Source organism: Haemaphysalis longicornis, unplaced genomic scaffold (genome assembly GCF_048455015.1).
Source record: "Haemaphysalis longicornis isolate Haplotype H1 unplaced genomic scaffold, Haemaphysalis longicornis Haplotype H1 scaffold_304, whole genome shotgun sequence".
Taxonomy (NCBI): Eukaryota; Metazoa; Arthropoda; class Arachnida; order Ixodida; family Ixodidae; genus Haemaphysalis; species Haemaphysalis longicornis.
The window spans coordinates 41,498-59,164 of NW_027526338.1; the positions used below are offsets into that span (position 1 = coordinate 41,498).

At 49.7% G+C, this 17,667-nt stretch overlaps 2 protein-coding genes and 1 long non-coding RNA gene across 3 annotated transcripts; 1 reads left to right on the forward strand and 2 right to left on the reverse strand.

The window, feature by feature from the left end:
• Window positions 1–3,820: 3,820 nt before the first annotated feature.
• Window positions 3,821–5,216, reverse strand: LOC144177771 (uncharacterized). Its single transcript, XM_077705342.1, has one exon. It carries the CDS (start codon window positions 4,977–4,979, stop codon window positions 4,461–4,463), a length of 519 nt encoding a protein of 172 aa, XP_077561468.1. The 5' UTR covers window positions 4,980–5,216; the 3' UTR covers window positions 3,821–4,460.
• Window positions 5,217–7,283: 2,067 nt separating this feature from the next.
• Window positions 7,284–8,252, forward strand: LOC144177777 (uncharacterized). Its single transcript, XM_077705346.1, has one exon. The coding sequence runs from the start codon at window positions 7,476–7,478 to the stop codon at window positions 8,250–8,252; it is 777 nt and encodes a 258-aa protein (XP_077561472.1). The 5' UTR covers window positions 7,284–7,475.
• Window positions 8,253–10,962: 2,710 nt separating this feature from the next.
• LOC144177769 (uncharacterized) lies at window positions 10,963–11,951 on the reverse strand. The gene is made up of 4 exons (XR_013323848.1): window positions 11,581–11,951; window positions 11,413–11,475; window positions 11,219–11,329; window positions 10,963–11,059 (listed from the first exon to the last, which is right to left on the reverse strand). It is a non-coding gene; the product is annotated as an uncharacterized LOC144177769 (long non-coding RNA).
• Window positions 11,952–17,667: the final 5,716 nt, after the last annotated feature.

The window sequence follows — 17,667 nt, forward strand, 5'->3', positions numbered from 1 at the left end:
CCAACATCAACTTGCGCTGGCTCGCACGCATAGGCGTGCACAGAGTTATCGATTAGGGGGGGCAAAGCCTTACCGCTGCGCCCCCCCCCCCTCCCCCCCGCCCTTACAGCAACTCCCAACCTCTTCCCACTGAAGGCCTAGCGGTCCGAACGGATGGTTATAAAATTTTTATTTCAATGCGATGCGATTGCAACACATATAAAATATTTCTGAGCAGAAATTTTCAGTTTAATGTGTTGCATTGGCAAAATATGGGCCAATTTGGCGCCCCCCTTCAGATGATTAGGGAGGACGGCCGCCCCCTCTGCCCCCCCTGTGCGCACGCCTATGCTCGCACGTCCAAATCAGCCGCCATTTTCCCATAGGCGAAAATCGTTTTTATTTATTTTCAGGATAAACAGGTAAGTGCCATCGTCGTTCCCGGTATCAAACAAAATAGACCACAAAATGCGACCTTCGTGGCAAGTTTGAGCACGAACAGAGCGGCGGTTCGCCCAGGAAAAATTTATAAAGTGTTCCAATTATCGTCGCAACACCCTGTATAGGTGCTGTTACATGAGATACGAAAAATCTCTAAACAAGAAGGTACTTGCTGCCTACTTAAAACACCGCTTTATAGACCAAATTTCGCACAACCATTTAGGCGAAACCAAGCCAGCGCTTTCAACACAAAAAGTTATTTTTTTTTATTTTCGAGGATTTCGCGCAATCATATAGAGCAGGGTACCATTTATTCTCAATTTTTTTTTACTGTCACCTTAATTCATGCCTGAAGAGAAGAGCCGCCAGTTTCATGTTGTGCAGTACCTGGGGAAATTTCTGTGAAACTTATAAAAGAAGGCACTCCTCTCCATGCGAAAAAAGGGGTGAGGGGGAGGGGGACGAAATGGATGTTCTCAGCATATTGGCACGAGAAATGAATGTTTCCCTTGGCTCTGGAGCACCGTGTACGTGCAAGAGCCGAGACGAACAGGCTTCGCGCATCCCAACCATGGTGCAACACAGCCCGGGTGGGCGGAAGACTTAACAGGACTCTTTTTCTGTTGGCTAGATATTGACAACAAGGCTGGGAAAAGGGAGTACTACGTAATGCTGCATGGTACGACAGATCTCCAGCAATTACGGGCGCTAAAAAGCGCGCGAGGGGGGGGGGAGTAACATTGGGAAATCCGACGAAATGCCCTTTCCGAAATCTATTTGCCCTTCAAGCCATCTAAACATGTGCACCGTTGAAAAATTGCGCCAGCCACATGAATTGTTCTGCCAACGGAGCACCCCGACTTTAACATCGTTACTCGTTGCACCCGATACTACCCGTGACTCAGTGCCGGTCCTAGGGGTGGGCGACTAGGGCGGTCGCACAGGGCTCCGGCGGGCGCCGACCTGCACTAAACGCTCCCCCCCACCCCCTCTCTCCCTCCCAGATCTCTCCACCCGGCTCTGCCTTCCGTCCATCAGAAGAAGAGACTTCGGCGGGACACTTTCAAGGGAGGGGGAAAACGCCTATGTCCAAATAATCCCAAATTATCAAACCTATACCGAGAAACATTGACCCACAATGCCACACCCAAAAAAGAGGGTGCGAAGGTGGAATTGTCCTTCCGACTAACCGCCTGAGGAGGCTTCGTGAGGCCGTCTCCACAAAACGAACTCGTGTAACTTTTGCCTTCCAACACTTATGCTGAAACAAAATGCTGAGACAAGAACAAAACTTATAATGCTAAAGGGGCGCCTTGTTGCGACGTTATCGGCCATATAATAGTAATAATAATAATAATAATAATAATAATAATAATAATAATAATAATAATAATAATAATAATAATAATAATAATAATAAGAACAATAACTTATTTTGAACAGAAAGACAAACAAGTAACCTATGCTTAGGCAGGAAAAAGGCAAGGCACAAAAGTGAATCGATCTTATGTTTGAGTAAGGAACTTTTTTTTTTTGCTAGTATTGTTACTGTGTGCACGGATATGAAAAAAAAATTCGTACAATGGTCTGACCACCTCGGAAAGAGAGGTACGTTGCATTTCTGGGGTGTGACATTATTTTAAAGCCCGGCTTTGTTTCATTTTAAGAGAGATCGAGCACGAGAATAAATCTTTATTTGTCGAGCAGAGACTGGTGTTCTAAGCATCGACTCGTAGAAGGCATCCCTGGGATTTTTTTTACTGCAATTGAAATCTTCTCCTCCCCGTGTCGCAAACAAACCGTAGGAAAACTTTATTACGGCAACCCGTGGCTACAGCTGTCTCCTCTTGCGCACATTTCTAAGCGGAACGGTTTGCTAAAGAAAGGAAAGACGGAAGTGCTCAAATCACTGGCGTGAGTTCAAAGCTTTAAAACGAAACAGAATAGACTGAACAATGCCCTCTATAGTACAAGAGGAAGCCGATTTTGGTGTTAGGCTAACTAACCTGATCTATCCAGACAAACCTCGCACGGTCTACAACATTACTTGGGGAGGTTGTACTTATATCGACAACAATCATTTGGCCCTGCTAGACTTTTTCCCATGTGTGTGAGGAAAAATGGTGCGCCAAACTTTCTTAACCCCAGACCACAGCCGAGACACTTTTATACAGCACTGCATAAATACATGATTATAACAATAATATATGTGTAATCTCTATATAAAAGCAGAATATGCTCCACTCCACTATAATCAAGTTTAACGCGGAAACTTTGTAATTACCTGTCAATATGTTACCTGGCGTGTCTACCTGGAGCTAGCGCACCCGCTGTTTAAGTTCTTTAGTACTAATACCTCCCGTCCACATTTCGCCGATGTTTCCTTGTCTGTCTGGTCTACTGCGCAGCACACTTAACCAATGAGGAGGCGCGTACGTGGTACGGTAGAAAAATCTATAATTTTAAGGGCGTATTCTACGAAAAAAAAAAAAAGAAACCACGGGCCACTTTCACTAACGTGAAACCTGCGGAGGAGTGAAGCGGGCAGAGTGGCAGAGTATAAGTGGCGCCTTGGCGTTTTTGCCCACGGAGATGAAACCGTTGGGGGTAGAGGTAGACAGCTTTGGTGGAAGTGTCGTGTCTTTTAAGCGCGAAGCGTTCGATAGCGCGAGGCGTTGGAAGGCGAGTGCCCCGGTATGTTCTTTTAGTACGCCACTTGTCGAGGCCCACAGAACAGCTCAAATAAACCGATTGTCTCAATCCCTCCCGGGACGAAGGATCCTCCAGCGGATTAACCTCAACCCACCAGTACCCCTCGACCCACCTCAGGTCATCCCAAACGACCTACGTCAACTTATCAAGATCAGGCCGATTCCTCGAAACATGCACACAACCTTCCATTCGGCCAGACAAGCTAGAGCAAGACACCACAACACCCACTACCCACCCTCGGAGCACACGCTGTACGTGGACGCAGCACAGTATCACTCCAAGGAAGCCTTCACTGCAGTAGTGCTTACCTCACTCACAGATGCACCAAGCAATTGCATAACCATTTTCACTAACTCCCCGGCAGTGACGCCGGAACTATATTTTCAGTGGGGGGGCTGAAGCAATTTTTTTATTTTTTTATGTACTTCGAAATTTTTACGCGATTAAAATCAGAGTTTCGCTAGAAAGAAAAAAAATCGACTTCTTTTCTATTAACCACGTGCAAAAATCTTTTTTTACCCACTGGTTATTCTTAACTTTAAATTGTGCTTATTATACGTTCATTGAATAAAAAATAAACGGGATGGGGAAGGGGGAAGAAAGAGAATGTGTTGCGAGTGGCCATCTTAGTCAAGATAGGCCGCGTACTATTAAGCAGAAAATAGCGTGAATTTTCAGTGACCGCATATTTATTCGCATTTGACATATTATTTAAGCAACAGAATGTTTGGTACGTTTATACAATGGCGCAGAAAACAAGCGTAATACAAATACAAAAATTGCAATACCACAGTACAAACAGCCACGCTATAATACATACATACAATTGGAAATATTGCACACAAGCATCACACTTATCAGTCAGTGGTGTTATTGCTATAGGGGCTTAGGTGGAACCAAAGGTTGCTGCTATCTCCAAAGTTCTTTGATGCCATCCTGTAAAGTTAGGTCTGTTTCTATTTGTATATTGACGCATATAAAAACATGACATAAAAATAATGGAAATGCAACAATACGAACAAGCACGCTATAATACATGTATGTATAGTCACGGACAAATGAAACGCGACCAGGATAATATAAACCAGAACACATAAATAGCGCGATTTCTCTCCATGCAAGTCACATTGATGTGTGGCCTAATAACAATAACAAAGATGGAAAATGTGGCTTTCAAAATATACCAACAGTGCGCCATTTTTGGACCTCCAAGAACAGCATTTTTCAATTTTGCGTGTTCTTGTTCATAATTTTGTGTTCGCACTTCATGTGACCATGACTGTACATGAATGTCAAAAATGCACAAAAGCAGCAGGCATTTCGGACAGCTAGACGGGACCAAAGGTTGCTACTCGCTCCGCTGTTCTGCTCACAAATTCTTTGATGATGTCCTCTAACCTGAGGGCCGCCGTTCTTTCCTTATGAATGTTCAAAATCAGAAGATGCGACAACCTCTTCTGGGTCATTCGGTTGCGCAAATAAGTTTTTACTCGGCGCAGAGCACTAAAAGAGCGCTCCCCAGAAGCGACCGATGCAGGTATGGACAGCAAAAGCTGAACATACCGCACGACCTGGTCCATTAGCTCGCGAATGTTTTCCGGTTTGCTTTGCAGCATCTTCAAAATGCCCAGGGATGTGGTGGAATCGGCATCGTGTAGAAGAGTTGGTAGAAGCAGAAACTGCGCCAAGAGTCTGCACAGGTCAAAATCTACTGCATGCACTCCCAAAGACGCCTTTAGCCCATCAGCTGTGAACTGAGTTCCCCTTGCAGCGCTGGCTAAAATGCCTTCCAGTTTTACGAGCTGTAACATGCCCGGCTGCTCAAAACGCCGTTGCGTTTCATTCATAATCCGATCGGCAGCAGCGAAATACTCCTTGCGCAGTGCTGCTTTAACGTCGAGTGTAACTGGCTGAACAGGCCTGTCAGTCGCCTCGTACCGCCTAGGCGGTTTTGCCGGCCTGGACACTCGAGGCTCTTTCAGGCATAGGCGTGCTGCAGTTGTGCTCGTGTGCTGCCACAGCTCCTCAAACGCGGCATCAGAGCGCAGCCGAGAGATCGCCTCGCGGAGTGCCTCTGCAGCCTCTTTTGCACCCGCCGCTCGACATGTTGAGCTCTGGAAAGCCCTTGCCAATTCTTCTCAAGGGCCGAAAAAAGCTATGGAAATGTTGATCCCTAACAACGTTTCAAATTTCTGCAAAAGGGTGTAGTAACCCCTGAAAATGGCCTTGCTGCCATCTGTCACTGAACCTGGTGTCTCCAAAAGCTCCTTGAGCGTCTCCTGTACCCTAGCGTAGTTGTCAAGAAACCTTTGCATGGACTTAACTCTAACGGTCCATCGCGTAGGGCAAAGCGGCAGTAAATTGTTTGGCCTGGAACCGTTCTCCAAATCTACTTCGCCCCCTGTAGAAACTACTATGTTGGCGTAAGCACTTTTGCGCTTTTTGGAGTCGAGGATTACGTTGGAAATATCTTTAACAGTGCTAAGAGCGTCTCCAATTATGTCGCAGCTCCTGCTAGCCTCCTGCAGTACAAGATCTAAACAGTGATTACTGCAGTGGACATACAAAGAACGCGGTTCGCAATCGCTAATTCTTTTTTGTACACCCGAAAAACGACCGGACATATTTGCCGCCCCATCAAAGCAGTGGCCACGGACGCAGTGAAAGTCTAGGCCCAGGCGCAAAAGCATGTCCTTGATGGCAGAGTATAGAGTTTCAGCTCTGCTGTCGGGCGCGTTGTACATGCCAATATACTCTTCCCGAAGCTCAAGGGTCTTGCTCTGCACCCACCGCACGCAAAAGGTGAACTGCTCGTCACCATTCACATCCGTTGTTCCATCAGCGATGATACCGTAGAACGGGTTGGATTTCACGTCCTCCACAATCTCTCGCTGTACGGTATGCGCCATAATTTCTATAAGCTCATTCTGCACGTCCCCGCTCACCCATTTGTCCCTCTTAGCCATCCACGTCTTAAGGACCGGGACATCCTCTGATCTCTCATGAAGCAAATCGAGAAAATTTCCATCCAGTTTACCTTGTCCTCTAAGAGCTTGCCCTGTGCGGCAGAGATAGCGCACAGAGCTAACTATGACGCGAAGTACTGCCCTGGCATCCTCCTGATGTTTGTTGCATTGCTGCGAAAGGAGACTCAAAACAGGAATGCCTCTCTGGTATGACAAGTTTAGGCTCACGGAGTCAACGTGAAATTGGCTCTTTTCGTGCGATTTGAACCTTTCGATAGCCTTTTTCCAGTTGTTAAAACCAGTCTTAACAAAAGCTCGCTCCACATTTCTAGTGTTGTCCCCTTTTTTCTTGAAATGTCGACGGCACTCTTGACAAAAGACTAAGTCGCTCTTGCTTTGGTAGGACAGCCAAGAAAATCGCTCAAACCAGCCACGTTGACATGGTCTACCTCCTTGGTTTTTTGGGAACCTGTAGTTTTTTGCCGGAAGTGACGGATGGTCGTTCAGCGCTGACTCGTCCTCGCTTGAACTTGTGGGGAGCGCCTCGGCACACCTTCTGGTCTAGGGGGTGTCGCCCGGAGCCCCTCGCCCTCCTCGCCTACCGTGCGGCCCGGTCGCCGGAGAGATGGCGCGAGTGGACGGGTAGGAACGGGCGGGTGGTGCTGAAGGGCCGCGCGCGGGGACTGGGACTCGGGACGCAGAGTGTTCTTAGCTGGTGTGTGTATGCCCGGACGGGCGACAGCGTGGAGGATGTAAGTAAAGAGTTCTTTCACGCAACCGCAGTGTGCCTCATTCCTGGGCATGCCGTAGAGAGCAGGCTCACATCTGGCGCCCGAACGTGGGGCTGATGTCAAGCCCACCCGTGGACATTTGCTCTCTGCGGCTGCCGGGAAGGGGCCCACTGCGGTTTGGGACGGCATTCCTTTGTTCCGGGAAGGAAGCGCCATTTTGGCAGTGGGAGACCAGGGCTTTGAGCCGTGTAGAGGCATGTTTGTAAATTAGTTTTGAGGCCAGTGTTTTAGTTTGCTTAGGTTTTACGATGGCTGTAGATGCCTGAAGTTTTTCTTGCGTTTTTTTCTGTTGTTCGGGTAACGGCCTGAGTGGTTACATTGCGAGTGTATTTAGCATTTGTAGGGATATTAGTCGCTTGTGTATTTTGACGTGTTCCTACTGCAGTTTTTTTGTATTTTAATGTGGCTGTAGTTCAGCCCCGTTGGTCGAATGTATTGTCTTGACGTTCGTTTTTTGCTTCCATTATAGATTTGTGTGTGGAGTGTGTTTGTCGCGTTGCGTATGTAGTTAGCGCGGCTTCCTCTGTATTTCGCGTCTACAGTTTGGCGTGGTTGAGCCAGCTTTTTGTTGGGTAGTTCGCTGGAAATGGCTCCTACCACAAGGAGAGAGACGGGAGAGAAGGAGGAGCCGCAGGGCTCGGGGGGAGACTCAGCGGCCGCTGCGCAGGAGGCTGCTGGTCAGTTGCAGCCCGCAGATCTCGCCTCAATGATGAGGCAGATGACCGGGATGTTCGCGGAGATGACCCGAATGCTCGGTTCGGCGCCAGCGGCTCCCACCGCGGGTCCTGTAGTGCCGGTCTCGAAGCTGCGTTTGAATATCGAGGTTCCCTCCTATTCCGGCTACGGAGACGTGAAATCCGTTTGCGAATACCTGCAGCAACTGGATTCGTATCAGACTGTGGTAGGCGCATCGGATGATGACGTGCTGAGGCGGGTCCTGCCCGTGGCACTGGTAGGAAGCGCTGCGCGTTGGAGGCGCTGCCAACCGGCTTTCGAGTCGATGGCAGATTTTAAGGACCGCTTCCGCGCTGAATTCCTGCCACCCGATTACGAACACCGTATGAGGGACGAGCTTGCCCTTCGCACGCAGCACCCTGAGGAGAGCCTCCTCGAGTACGTGCGGGCGATGCAGGAGCTGTACGAACGGGCCGACCCCGAGGCAGCCGACGCCGTCAAGGTAGCGCGCGTGTGCAGGCAATGCCACCCGCGTTTCAGACCGTACCTGCGGGGCCGGAGTTTTCGCAACTTTGAGGCCCTAGCACAAGAAGCGCGAGTAATTCAGGCTGATTTACTCGCCGAGCTTCACTACAGCTTGCCGCCGAGACCCGAGAGAGAGAAACAACATTTATTCAGGCCTGCGTAAACCCGGTGGGTTACCTACTGGCGCTACTCGCCGGACCCCGTGGAATCGCTCGAACCGGGTTGCGCCTGGTCGGGAGGGGGAGCGGATAACGGCCCCAGAGGGAAGGGCCGGACGGAGGAGTCGAGGCCGGCCGCAAAGAGAAAGAAAAGCGGCATCTCGCAGCGGCGATTTCTCGTCCCCCGAGAACAGAGGCAGAAAGGAATCTGTCTTGGGGGGAGGTAGTGAGTAAGGAAGAGCTCATTGAGGCCCAGAAAGCAGACGGTCTGTGCCAGCGGGTGCTGAAAAGGCTAACGAGCGGCGTAGCTTGCACCGGTAACGCTGAGGGGTTTGACGCGTATCTGCTGGGCGACGATGGCTTATTACTTCGCTACATTCCCCAACTGGACGACGAAGAGGCGGTTTCATCCCCCTTTCGAGTCGTGGTCCCGAGGAAGTTGCGGAAACGGTTCATGCGGTACTTTCATGACTCAGCGCTGGCAGGACATGGCAGCGGCAGTAAGACTTACGACAAGTTATGCCGTGTCGCGACCTGGCCAGGCATGAGGAGAGACGTGCTGAACTATTCCCGCGCTTGCCCTCTTTGCCAGGTAGCGAAGCCGCGCGCTGGGAAGCCTGTGGGTTTCATGAAGCCGGTGGAAAGCAGCTACCCGTGGCAGATTGTAGCGTGTGACGTAATGGGACCCCTCCCAAGATCCGCGCGAGGAAACCAGTTCATTCTGGTTATAACGGACCACTTTTCTAAGTGGGTGGAGTTGTTTCCCCTTAGAAAGCTAGCGTCGGAGCGGATCGTAGAGATGCTGGTGGAGACATTCACTCGTTTCGGCTTCCCCTCCGACCTGATCACTGACAATGCTTCGTATTTCACAAGCAAAGTCTTTTCAGACTGTTGTCGAGCGCTGCACATTCGGCACAGGAAAACGAGTCCTTATCATGCTCAGAGCAACATCACTGAGAGGGTGAACAGGAACCTGAAGTGCATGCTGGTTGCGACAACCAAGGAGCATAAGGACTGGGACGCGCGTTTGCCTGAGCTGGCTTTCGCGACTAGGACTACCGTAAATAGGTCAACGGGTTTGACACCAGGTTACCTAAACTTCGGTAGAGAGATCGCTTTTCCAATGGAAAATGCACTGCAGTACGCGGCGGCGGGTAACGCCCCTTCTCTGTCGCAGTACGCGGCTAGGCTCCGGGAACGCCTTTTGGCAGCGCAACGCACGGCTCGGGAGAATCTCGACGTGGCGCGCATGGAGCAAGCCGAGCAGTATAACAAAGGCCGTCGTCACCTTGTGTACAACATCGGTGATCTAGTGCTAAGGAGAACGCACCCACTCAGCAACGCTGCACGCGGTTTCAGTGCAGCGCTCGCACACAAATGGCAAGGGCCATACAGAATTACGGCGCAGACGACTCTGCTCACGTATGAGATGCAGTCGCTTGAAAGCGACGAGCTGGTGGGTCCTGTGCACGTTAGCGATCTCAAGGCCTATCATGTTCGCACTGGCGATGACGAACAGGTGGTAGCGGAACCAGAAGGTGGGAGTCCCGCTTCTAATGACAGAACGGCCGGCGATAGGGTTCGCACCCATCGTTACGACCTGAGGGTGCGGTAGTGTCTACCCCCCACGGGTCCGGGTCTCACGTGGTTCTACCACGGAGCAACCCGCAGCGAAGTCACCGCTTCAAGCTTCATCGCGCCACCTGTGCGGTGGTGCGAGGTGTGGTTTTGTGTCTGGCCGTTACGATGCCAGCCTGGGCCTGCCGACAGCGGGCCCTCCCGGTGCGACCCGGGAGCTTCGCGCCACCGGCCTGGTGGTGGGGGGCGAAACGTTCGTGCCTGGGCATTCGAGTCCGGCCTGGGCCTGCCGAGCAGAGGGCCTTCCCGGTACGACCCGGGAGCTGTTGCCACGGTCCGGGTGGTCCCGCCGCCCTTCGGAGAGGCGAGGCGGCTGCGGTTCGCCTCCTGGTCGACGGCGGAGTCCTCTTCATGGGTTGGAGGCCTGCTGAGCTCCTCGCGGAGCTGTAACCCTGGCGTGGAGGCGAAAGTTGGCGCAAAGCCTACAGCTCGTTCGGGGGCTTCGAGCCTCTACGAGCGCCCGTCAACCGGGTTTGCCCCGGGCTCATCGCGGCGCCTCCGGTTCCGGCGCCGAGCAGCGGAGATCGGGACGCCGGGGCGCTGTCGAGAGGAGCCTGGCCGTTCCATGGAATCCTGCGCCGGCACCCGAGAATGCGCTCCTGCGGGCGCCTACGTGGTGACGATGGCGACAGAGCGGCATGCTGCCACACTTCGGCGGGTGCCGTCCCACCCACAGCTGCACAGGGCGGCCCCGGGCGCCGACCAGCGGTTCCACGTGCGCTAGGAACCCGAGGACGATCTTCATTGACGGACCCGTACCCCGTGTTTGAGGGGGGGAGAGATGTGGGGAGCGCCTCGGCACACCTTCTGGTCTAGGGGGTGTCGCCCGGAGCCCCTCGCCCTCCTCGCCTACCGTGCGGCCCGGTCGCCGGAGAGATGGCGCGAGTGGACGGGTAGGAACGGGCGGGTGGTGCTGAAGGGCCGCGCGCGGGGACTGGGACTCGGGACGCAGAGTGTTCTTAGCTGGTGTGTGTATGCCCGGACGGGCGACAGCGTGGAGGATGTAAGTAAAGAGTTCTTTCACGCAACCGCAGTGTGCCTCATTCCTGGGCATGCCGTAGAGAGCAGGCCCACAAACTCTCTCTCGAATTCTTGAAGGCGAGCGATTGCAGATTGCTCATTTCGTCCGAGCTGGTTGCTTCTTCCGTCCGGCTAGCAGGCCGCGATGTTTGGGCTTGTACAAATGAAATAAAAGGCATTCATTGCTTCTTCTGTTCCTATTCGGTTTTTAAATCAAGTTTACGCTATTTTCCCTAGACTATGTCTAACAAAAAAGTATTATTGGCATAACCGATAGGCATGACCTTAATTTGGATATACTGAAACTACTTACCCGCTGAGCAATCAGTCGACAGTGGTGACAGGTCCGGAGGACGGGCGCTGTCGTCAGGTAATGGTTGTGCAACAACGGCGTTCGTGTTGTCGGTACGGGATGGACCAATTTCTGCAAAATTCGCACCGTCCTTAACTGTCTCAAAATGCCACTTTTAAAATGCAAAAATGTATCAATGAAATATCAATTATTACCATCATGGCCTGTGCCTTGCTCTGCGCGATGACACTGTAGGCCGGGTCTTTCAGAAGAAATATCTGGTAGCGACAGAGAAAAGCGTAGAAGCAAAGAGAATTGTTGAACGGAGGCATTCACACAAACAGAACTCGTGATTATATACAAAAATCTGTGCATTATTATACCTTGACAATCTCTGCTTCCAAGGCATGCACGCTTTGGAGCTCGTAGAAAGAAACCACTGATCTTTCTTTGGGAGCCGGGCATTGCGTGAGGGCTGGGATCAAATAAAAGAGCCGTTAGTTGACGCTGCCCACACCTAACACACGTCGGCATGATCAATGCCCCAGTTCGTTTGGTTTTGTTGCACTAACAGTGCAACATGGATCGAGCTGAACAAAACTCAGCGTTGATAGACCTCTGTCCTGTTTCTTTTTCTGTTTTGAACAGTTTGTGACCAGTACGAAAGAAAATATAGAGGCCAAATATTTTATTGTATAGAAAAGCGGTGATCCGTAATCCGAGGGCTATATCAATTTGAATAATGGGAACTTAAATTGCATTTGTACTAGGAAATGCCGAGCAGCATGTGGCTGTTATAATATGAGAGCTAGGAAGTATTTTTAATTCGGTAATTCGGGTTCGGGATATTTTATGGCCTATTTAAAAAAATCTGAAAGACAGCCCAAAGGCCCCGAGACCCCCCAAGTGGTGGCTGTCATAGACGTCGACATAGAAACTTTATTTAATGTTTGCAAATAGAAACATTCGTAGCTTGACATTGCTCCCCTCCCCCCGCCCGATTACGAGGTCAGCAGCTACATAGTTGTAATACCACATGAGAAAACGTATTAAAACATTAACATAAAAACACATATGTGAGAAAATCACGGGATGCTTCGGTGACAAACCAAACTGTTAAAGTTCTCCCACTCGGAGAAAAGAAAATGGCGTACAACAGTGAAATCATAAATAATTCAAGCAAAGCTATTCACATCAGAGAAAAACCAAAATTTGCATGCTACAAACACCTATACAACACTTGCATGGGAGATGTACAACTCGCAAACAATGGAAACGGAAAAAAATAAGAAAGGTGGTAAAGTTAAAAACAAACGCTACATTAGCGACAATGGCGCTCAAACACTACGCTATACATACAAATCAAGCCCATCTTTGAATGTAAGTCGATTTCCACTGCTCATCCAAAGTTTCGGGACAATGTTTTGCATCAAGTGGTCGTCATAATTTGTTCTAGTGGGACGGAGAGTCTAATAATCAGGTCGTCTCGTGTTGTAGGAATGCTCTTTAACGGTTAGGTTGGACATAGTACAAATAGAAAACGTTTCCCTTATTCTTTCAGCAACCCACGCCTTCCATAAACGGTAATTATAGTAATTGTTCGTGTTGACTAAACCAAACTATTTGAACAAAGATCTAGTTGGCTTGTCTGCTGCAACGTTGGGTATAAATCGAACAGCTTTATTTTGCACCTAGATATTGTAGGAATATTTGTAACCGTTGTTGGGCCCCAAACAAGAAAACAACAGTTTAAGTACGACAGGAACAGCCAATAATAAATGAGTAGCTTTGTATTCGTCCGCAATAGGTCACTATTTTTGTAAAGCAATCTCGTTACTCTCGACAGTTTGTTGACAACTTGGTCAACGTGCAATTCCCAAAGCATGTGTTCCCAAACTACTCCTAAGATTTTTAAAGCTGGCTACAATCTCTACAGGACACGCATTTAAAACTAAATATTGGTTTTTATTGACATATTCACCTTTTGCACCAAAAATAACTGCCTTAGATTTTTCAGTGTTATTCTTGAACCCACTGCAACAAGCCCATACGGCTAATTTTTCAACGACCTCATTACCTCGTTGGAGTAATCTCTCGCTAGCCTCTTCTGCGATAAACAAACTCGTGTCGTCGGCGTAAATTACGAACTTCACTGACGGGTCTATCTGCACAATGTCATTAATATAAATATGAAATAAGAGCAGTCCTAGAATACTGCCCTGGGGAACACCAGAACATGTTTCCTGAATATCCGACTTGCAATTGTATTATTGTCACAAACTGGGAACGATGACTAAATTATAATGTAATAAGGCTGAAAGCCATACCTCGAATAGCATAGAATTCCAGTTCATGTGCAAGAAGATTACGATCAAGATTTACGATCAAAAGGAAACAGTCTTCTTTTTCTACATCAAGCGTAAATATCAAATCGTCAAAAGAAATAAAAACAAACATCAAGTAAAATTCATGACCTAGCTAAATAACGTTCGACTTTCTTACCGGGTACCAGCAATGCTCTTTAATGAGAACTTTATATCATAACTTCTTTTCGTTCTCCGTTCACGTCCATCAAGGTATTAGCGCGGATGCACCTTGCTTCTAAAAGCCTACAGTATCTCACCGATCTTTATGTAGTAAACGCGGTCTAAAAGTACTGCCAAAGCCGTTACATGCTGATTGGAGGAAGTAGAACATAAGATCAGAACAGGCTGTCGCGTCTCAAGAATTAAGGGCAACATGTGGATAAATTCATAAGAACGTCCTTTCCAACGCCTAAATGGAAAATGACGACTATTTTGCTCACAAACTGCGCCAACGGGCCTAGTGAATTTGTAGCGTAGTGTGTATAAGTGACTGATTGTCTATGTCCAAAAAAGGAAGACTAAACAGGCCTACCGAACTGATAATAATTGTAAAGGACGGTACATACCGTAGCGAGCGCAGTCTGCCGGTCCGGTAGTAGGGCCGGTCGCGGTCGTGCCTCCTGTGCGAAGGACTAGTGCAGCTTCGCACAAGCTGAACTTGCTTATTTAAACACCTTGTGACCCGCCGCAGGGCCTTTTAATCTGCCCATCGTTTCGTGGTTTCCAACGTCAGAAAGTCTCCGCAAACAATGCTGTCCCATCGGAAAAGTGACAGGTCCCCTCTCTGCTGCACCACCCTCAAAAGAGGGACACGCCTTGGGCGCACTGCAAGACTGCATACCCGCTCAATGCCCTTGCCGGTTAGAAAAAAACGCAGGAAATAGGTGAGGAAGGTGGGGACACACTGCAGCACCTTACAGGATGTTCAACGCCGCCGCGGCATCGTTCGCGCTATTTTCGCGCTATTCTTTAAAGCTAAAGGACCTGGCCCACGTGCGAGCCCTTCCGCCGCCACAATACGCATGCCGCTGGATGCGTTGAGCTAAAGTGCCGCCATACGCGTTTTACATAGAAACACTCCGTTCCTCCCCATTTCAGAGAGCTAACACGCCGTGCACGAACGTGAGGACTGCACACCTATAATGTACACAGAACGCTCCTGCGGTTTCGACAAAGACGTGGAATAGAGGGGAGAAACGGGTGGCACAGAACAACTGTTGTTGGCGCTTCTGCACGGCGGCGCGGCATCGTTTGGCGGCTTATCTTGCCGCCAAACCACCACACATGCCGGTGGGTGCGTTAACCTAAGGTCTTCCACGTGGCTTTTACGATGACGCGCCGAATTCTCCGTACTTTCGAGAGCTATGGTCATCCATCGCAAGAATGGTCGTCTGTCTGCCGCCTCGGCTTCTGGTGCATGGTAACATTGTCCGCTCCGTCGCCCCTTCCGGTGCAACACAAATACGAAATCCTGCTCGCCGGTTTCTCTTCAGTTTCACCCATCAAAAGCTGGTGTACCTCGCTTGCCGCCGTCACTTACTGACAAGCATTACTGATAAGACAGAAAAAGCTCGGCGTCGCCTTTCAGCCTCGGTAGCACTCCTCAAGGATCAATAGCAGTCGTTTCTAGTTTGGCTCCTCCACTCACTCTCAAGCCTTGCTTCCCCCGCCACGGCGTGACGAGTCAATCCCCTTTTCCGACCAGACTGACTTGGAGCTGCGCGCCCCTCTGCCGCTTTCTCGCGCGGGGAGAATGACCCCACCAGGCAATTATCGTCTCTTTGCTGCCGCCTCCTGTGTCTGCGCTACCGTAACCTCGCCACTGGCAGTTAAAGTAAGACACCATTAGCTATTGTATTTCATGCGTTTCCCGCAACACGCCGATGGGGAACGGTGAGTGCTTCTTCGTGGAAAAATACAGAGAAAGAGCCCGGATGGATTTAAATACCCGATTAAAACAGAAAAGCCGCCAGAAGAAGGGGTCAGTTCGCGACCCAAAGGTTCAAACGGCTCGTCTCGTCTCTCTGCTGCCGCCGCCTGTGTCTGCGCTACCGCAGCCTCGCCACTGGCAGGTAAAGTAAGACACAATTAGCCATTGTACTTCATGTTTTCCCTCGACACGCCGTTGGGGAACGGGAGGGCGCTTGTTCGTGGAAAAATACGGAGAAAGAGCGTGGATGGATTTGAATACCGGATTAAAACAGAAAAGCCGCCAGAAGAAGGGGTCAGTTCGCATAGTTATAACCCGACCCGAAGGTTCAATGCACTCGTCTCTTTGCTGCCGCCGCCTCCCTACAAGCAGGTAATGTAAAGCACCATTAGCAGTGGCGCAGCGCACCTACGGGGGGGGGGGGGGGTTCTTATCCACAAGAAGGGAGATCAGCCTCCTCTCGGTGGTGTGTTGGTTGTTTACCAAGGTAATAGTTAACCGCATAAGCGACAGCCTAGATTTCCAACAACCGAGGGAGCAAGCCGGCTTTAGAAAAGGACGACAGATCACATCCACGTCATCAATGAAGCAATTGAAAAATCAGCGGAGTATAATAAACCCCTTCACATGGCATTCATAGACTATGAAAAAGCGTTCGATTCGCTAGACACCGCAGCAGTGCTGGAAGCATTAAAAGACCAGGGAATCGAGGAGACTTACATAAGACTCCTAGACGACATATATAAGGGGTGTACGGGCAGGAAAATCCTCCACACGAAAAGCGAAAAGTTTACGATCAAAAAGGGAGCACCAAAATTGTTCACAGCATGTCTGGAAAATATATTTAGGAAGCTTAACTGGGAAGAGGTGGGATTACGGGCAAACGGAGAATTCTTGAGCCATTTGAGGTTTGCGGACGACATAGTCTTGTTCAGTGAGACTGCAGAACACCTGTAAAAAATGCTTCAAGACCTAGTCAGAAAGCTGGGCCATCGGATTAAAGATAAACATGAATACGTCTAAAGTAATGCTAAATAAACATGCTGGAAGCACTCTCCTCCGCCTAGGTACCGAAATACTAGAAGAAGTAGAAGATTATATCCATCTTGGACAGGTTGTCAGTGCTGACCCTAACCACGAGAAAGAAATCTGGCCCAGATAGGAATGGGACGGGGTGCATTCGGCAAGCACCCCCAAATATTCAAAATTAAGCTACCTCTATCACTAAAAAGAATAGTATACAACCAATGCGTACTACCGGTGTTGACATATGGGGCGGAAACTTGGCGCCTTACTAAACAATTGGAAAGAAAACTTAGGTCGGCTCAACGAGCCATGGAACGAATAATGATAGGAGTAACACTTAGGGACAGGAAACGAAGCCTCCTGGATCAGGAAACACGCTCGAGTAGAAGATATCATAATTCAAAATAAGAAGAAATGGACTTGGGCAGGCCATGTAATGAGACGAAATGACAACCGGTGGACCACCAGGGTAACTGAGTGGCTACCGAGAGACGGGACCAGAAGGAGGGGAAGGCCGGTAACTCGATGGAGGGACGAAATACGAAAGTTCGGAAGCAAAGAATGGACTCGAACAGCGCAGGACAGGAGCGGATGGAAGTCAATGGGAGAAGCCTTCGTCCTGCAGTGGACTTAAATAGGCCGATGATGATGATGATGATGTTGTTGGTAGTGGTGGTGGTGGCAATTATTCCACGTCGCGATGCTGAGTCAGTACAATACCTATTGTAACCCCGCACAAGAAACGTCTGAGACTGCAGGCCTAGGGAGACGAGAAAACAGCTCCCGCTTTTTTTTACCTCAGCGCAAGTTGCAGCCACGCAGACCAGTGTCAGCGTGTCGGTTCGGTAATCCGTGGCTGCAGCTGTCACGTTTTGCGAGTATTATCAACGCAAAATTGGCTACTCTCACGTCAGTGATGGAGCCAAATTTATAGAAACTTGGAGACCGTAAGTTGCGCAAAAAAATGTCAATGAGGCAGGAAGTAGGGGGGCCGAGCCCTGACATAAAAATGCTTGGGGGGGCTCTGGCCCCCCTTGCCCCCCCCGGTTCCGGCGTCCCTGCTCCCCGGTGACAGCGGGGGAATCGGCAGTGGCCCTCGCCCTCACACAAACCCCCACCCCCCGTAAAATTCTCACGGATTCCCAACA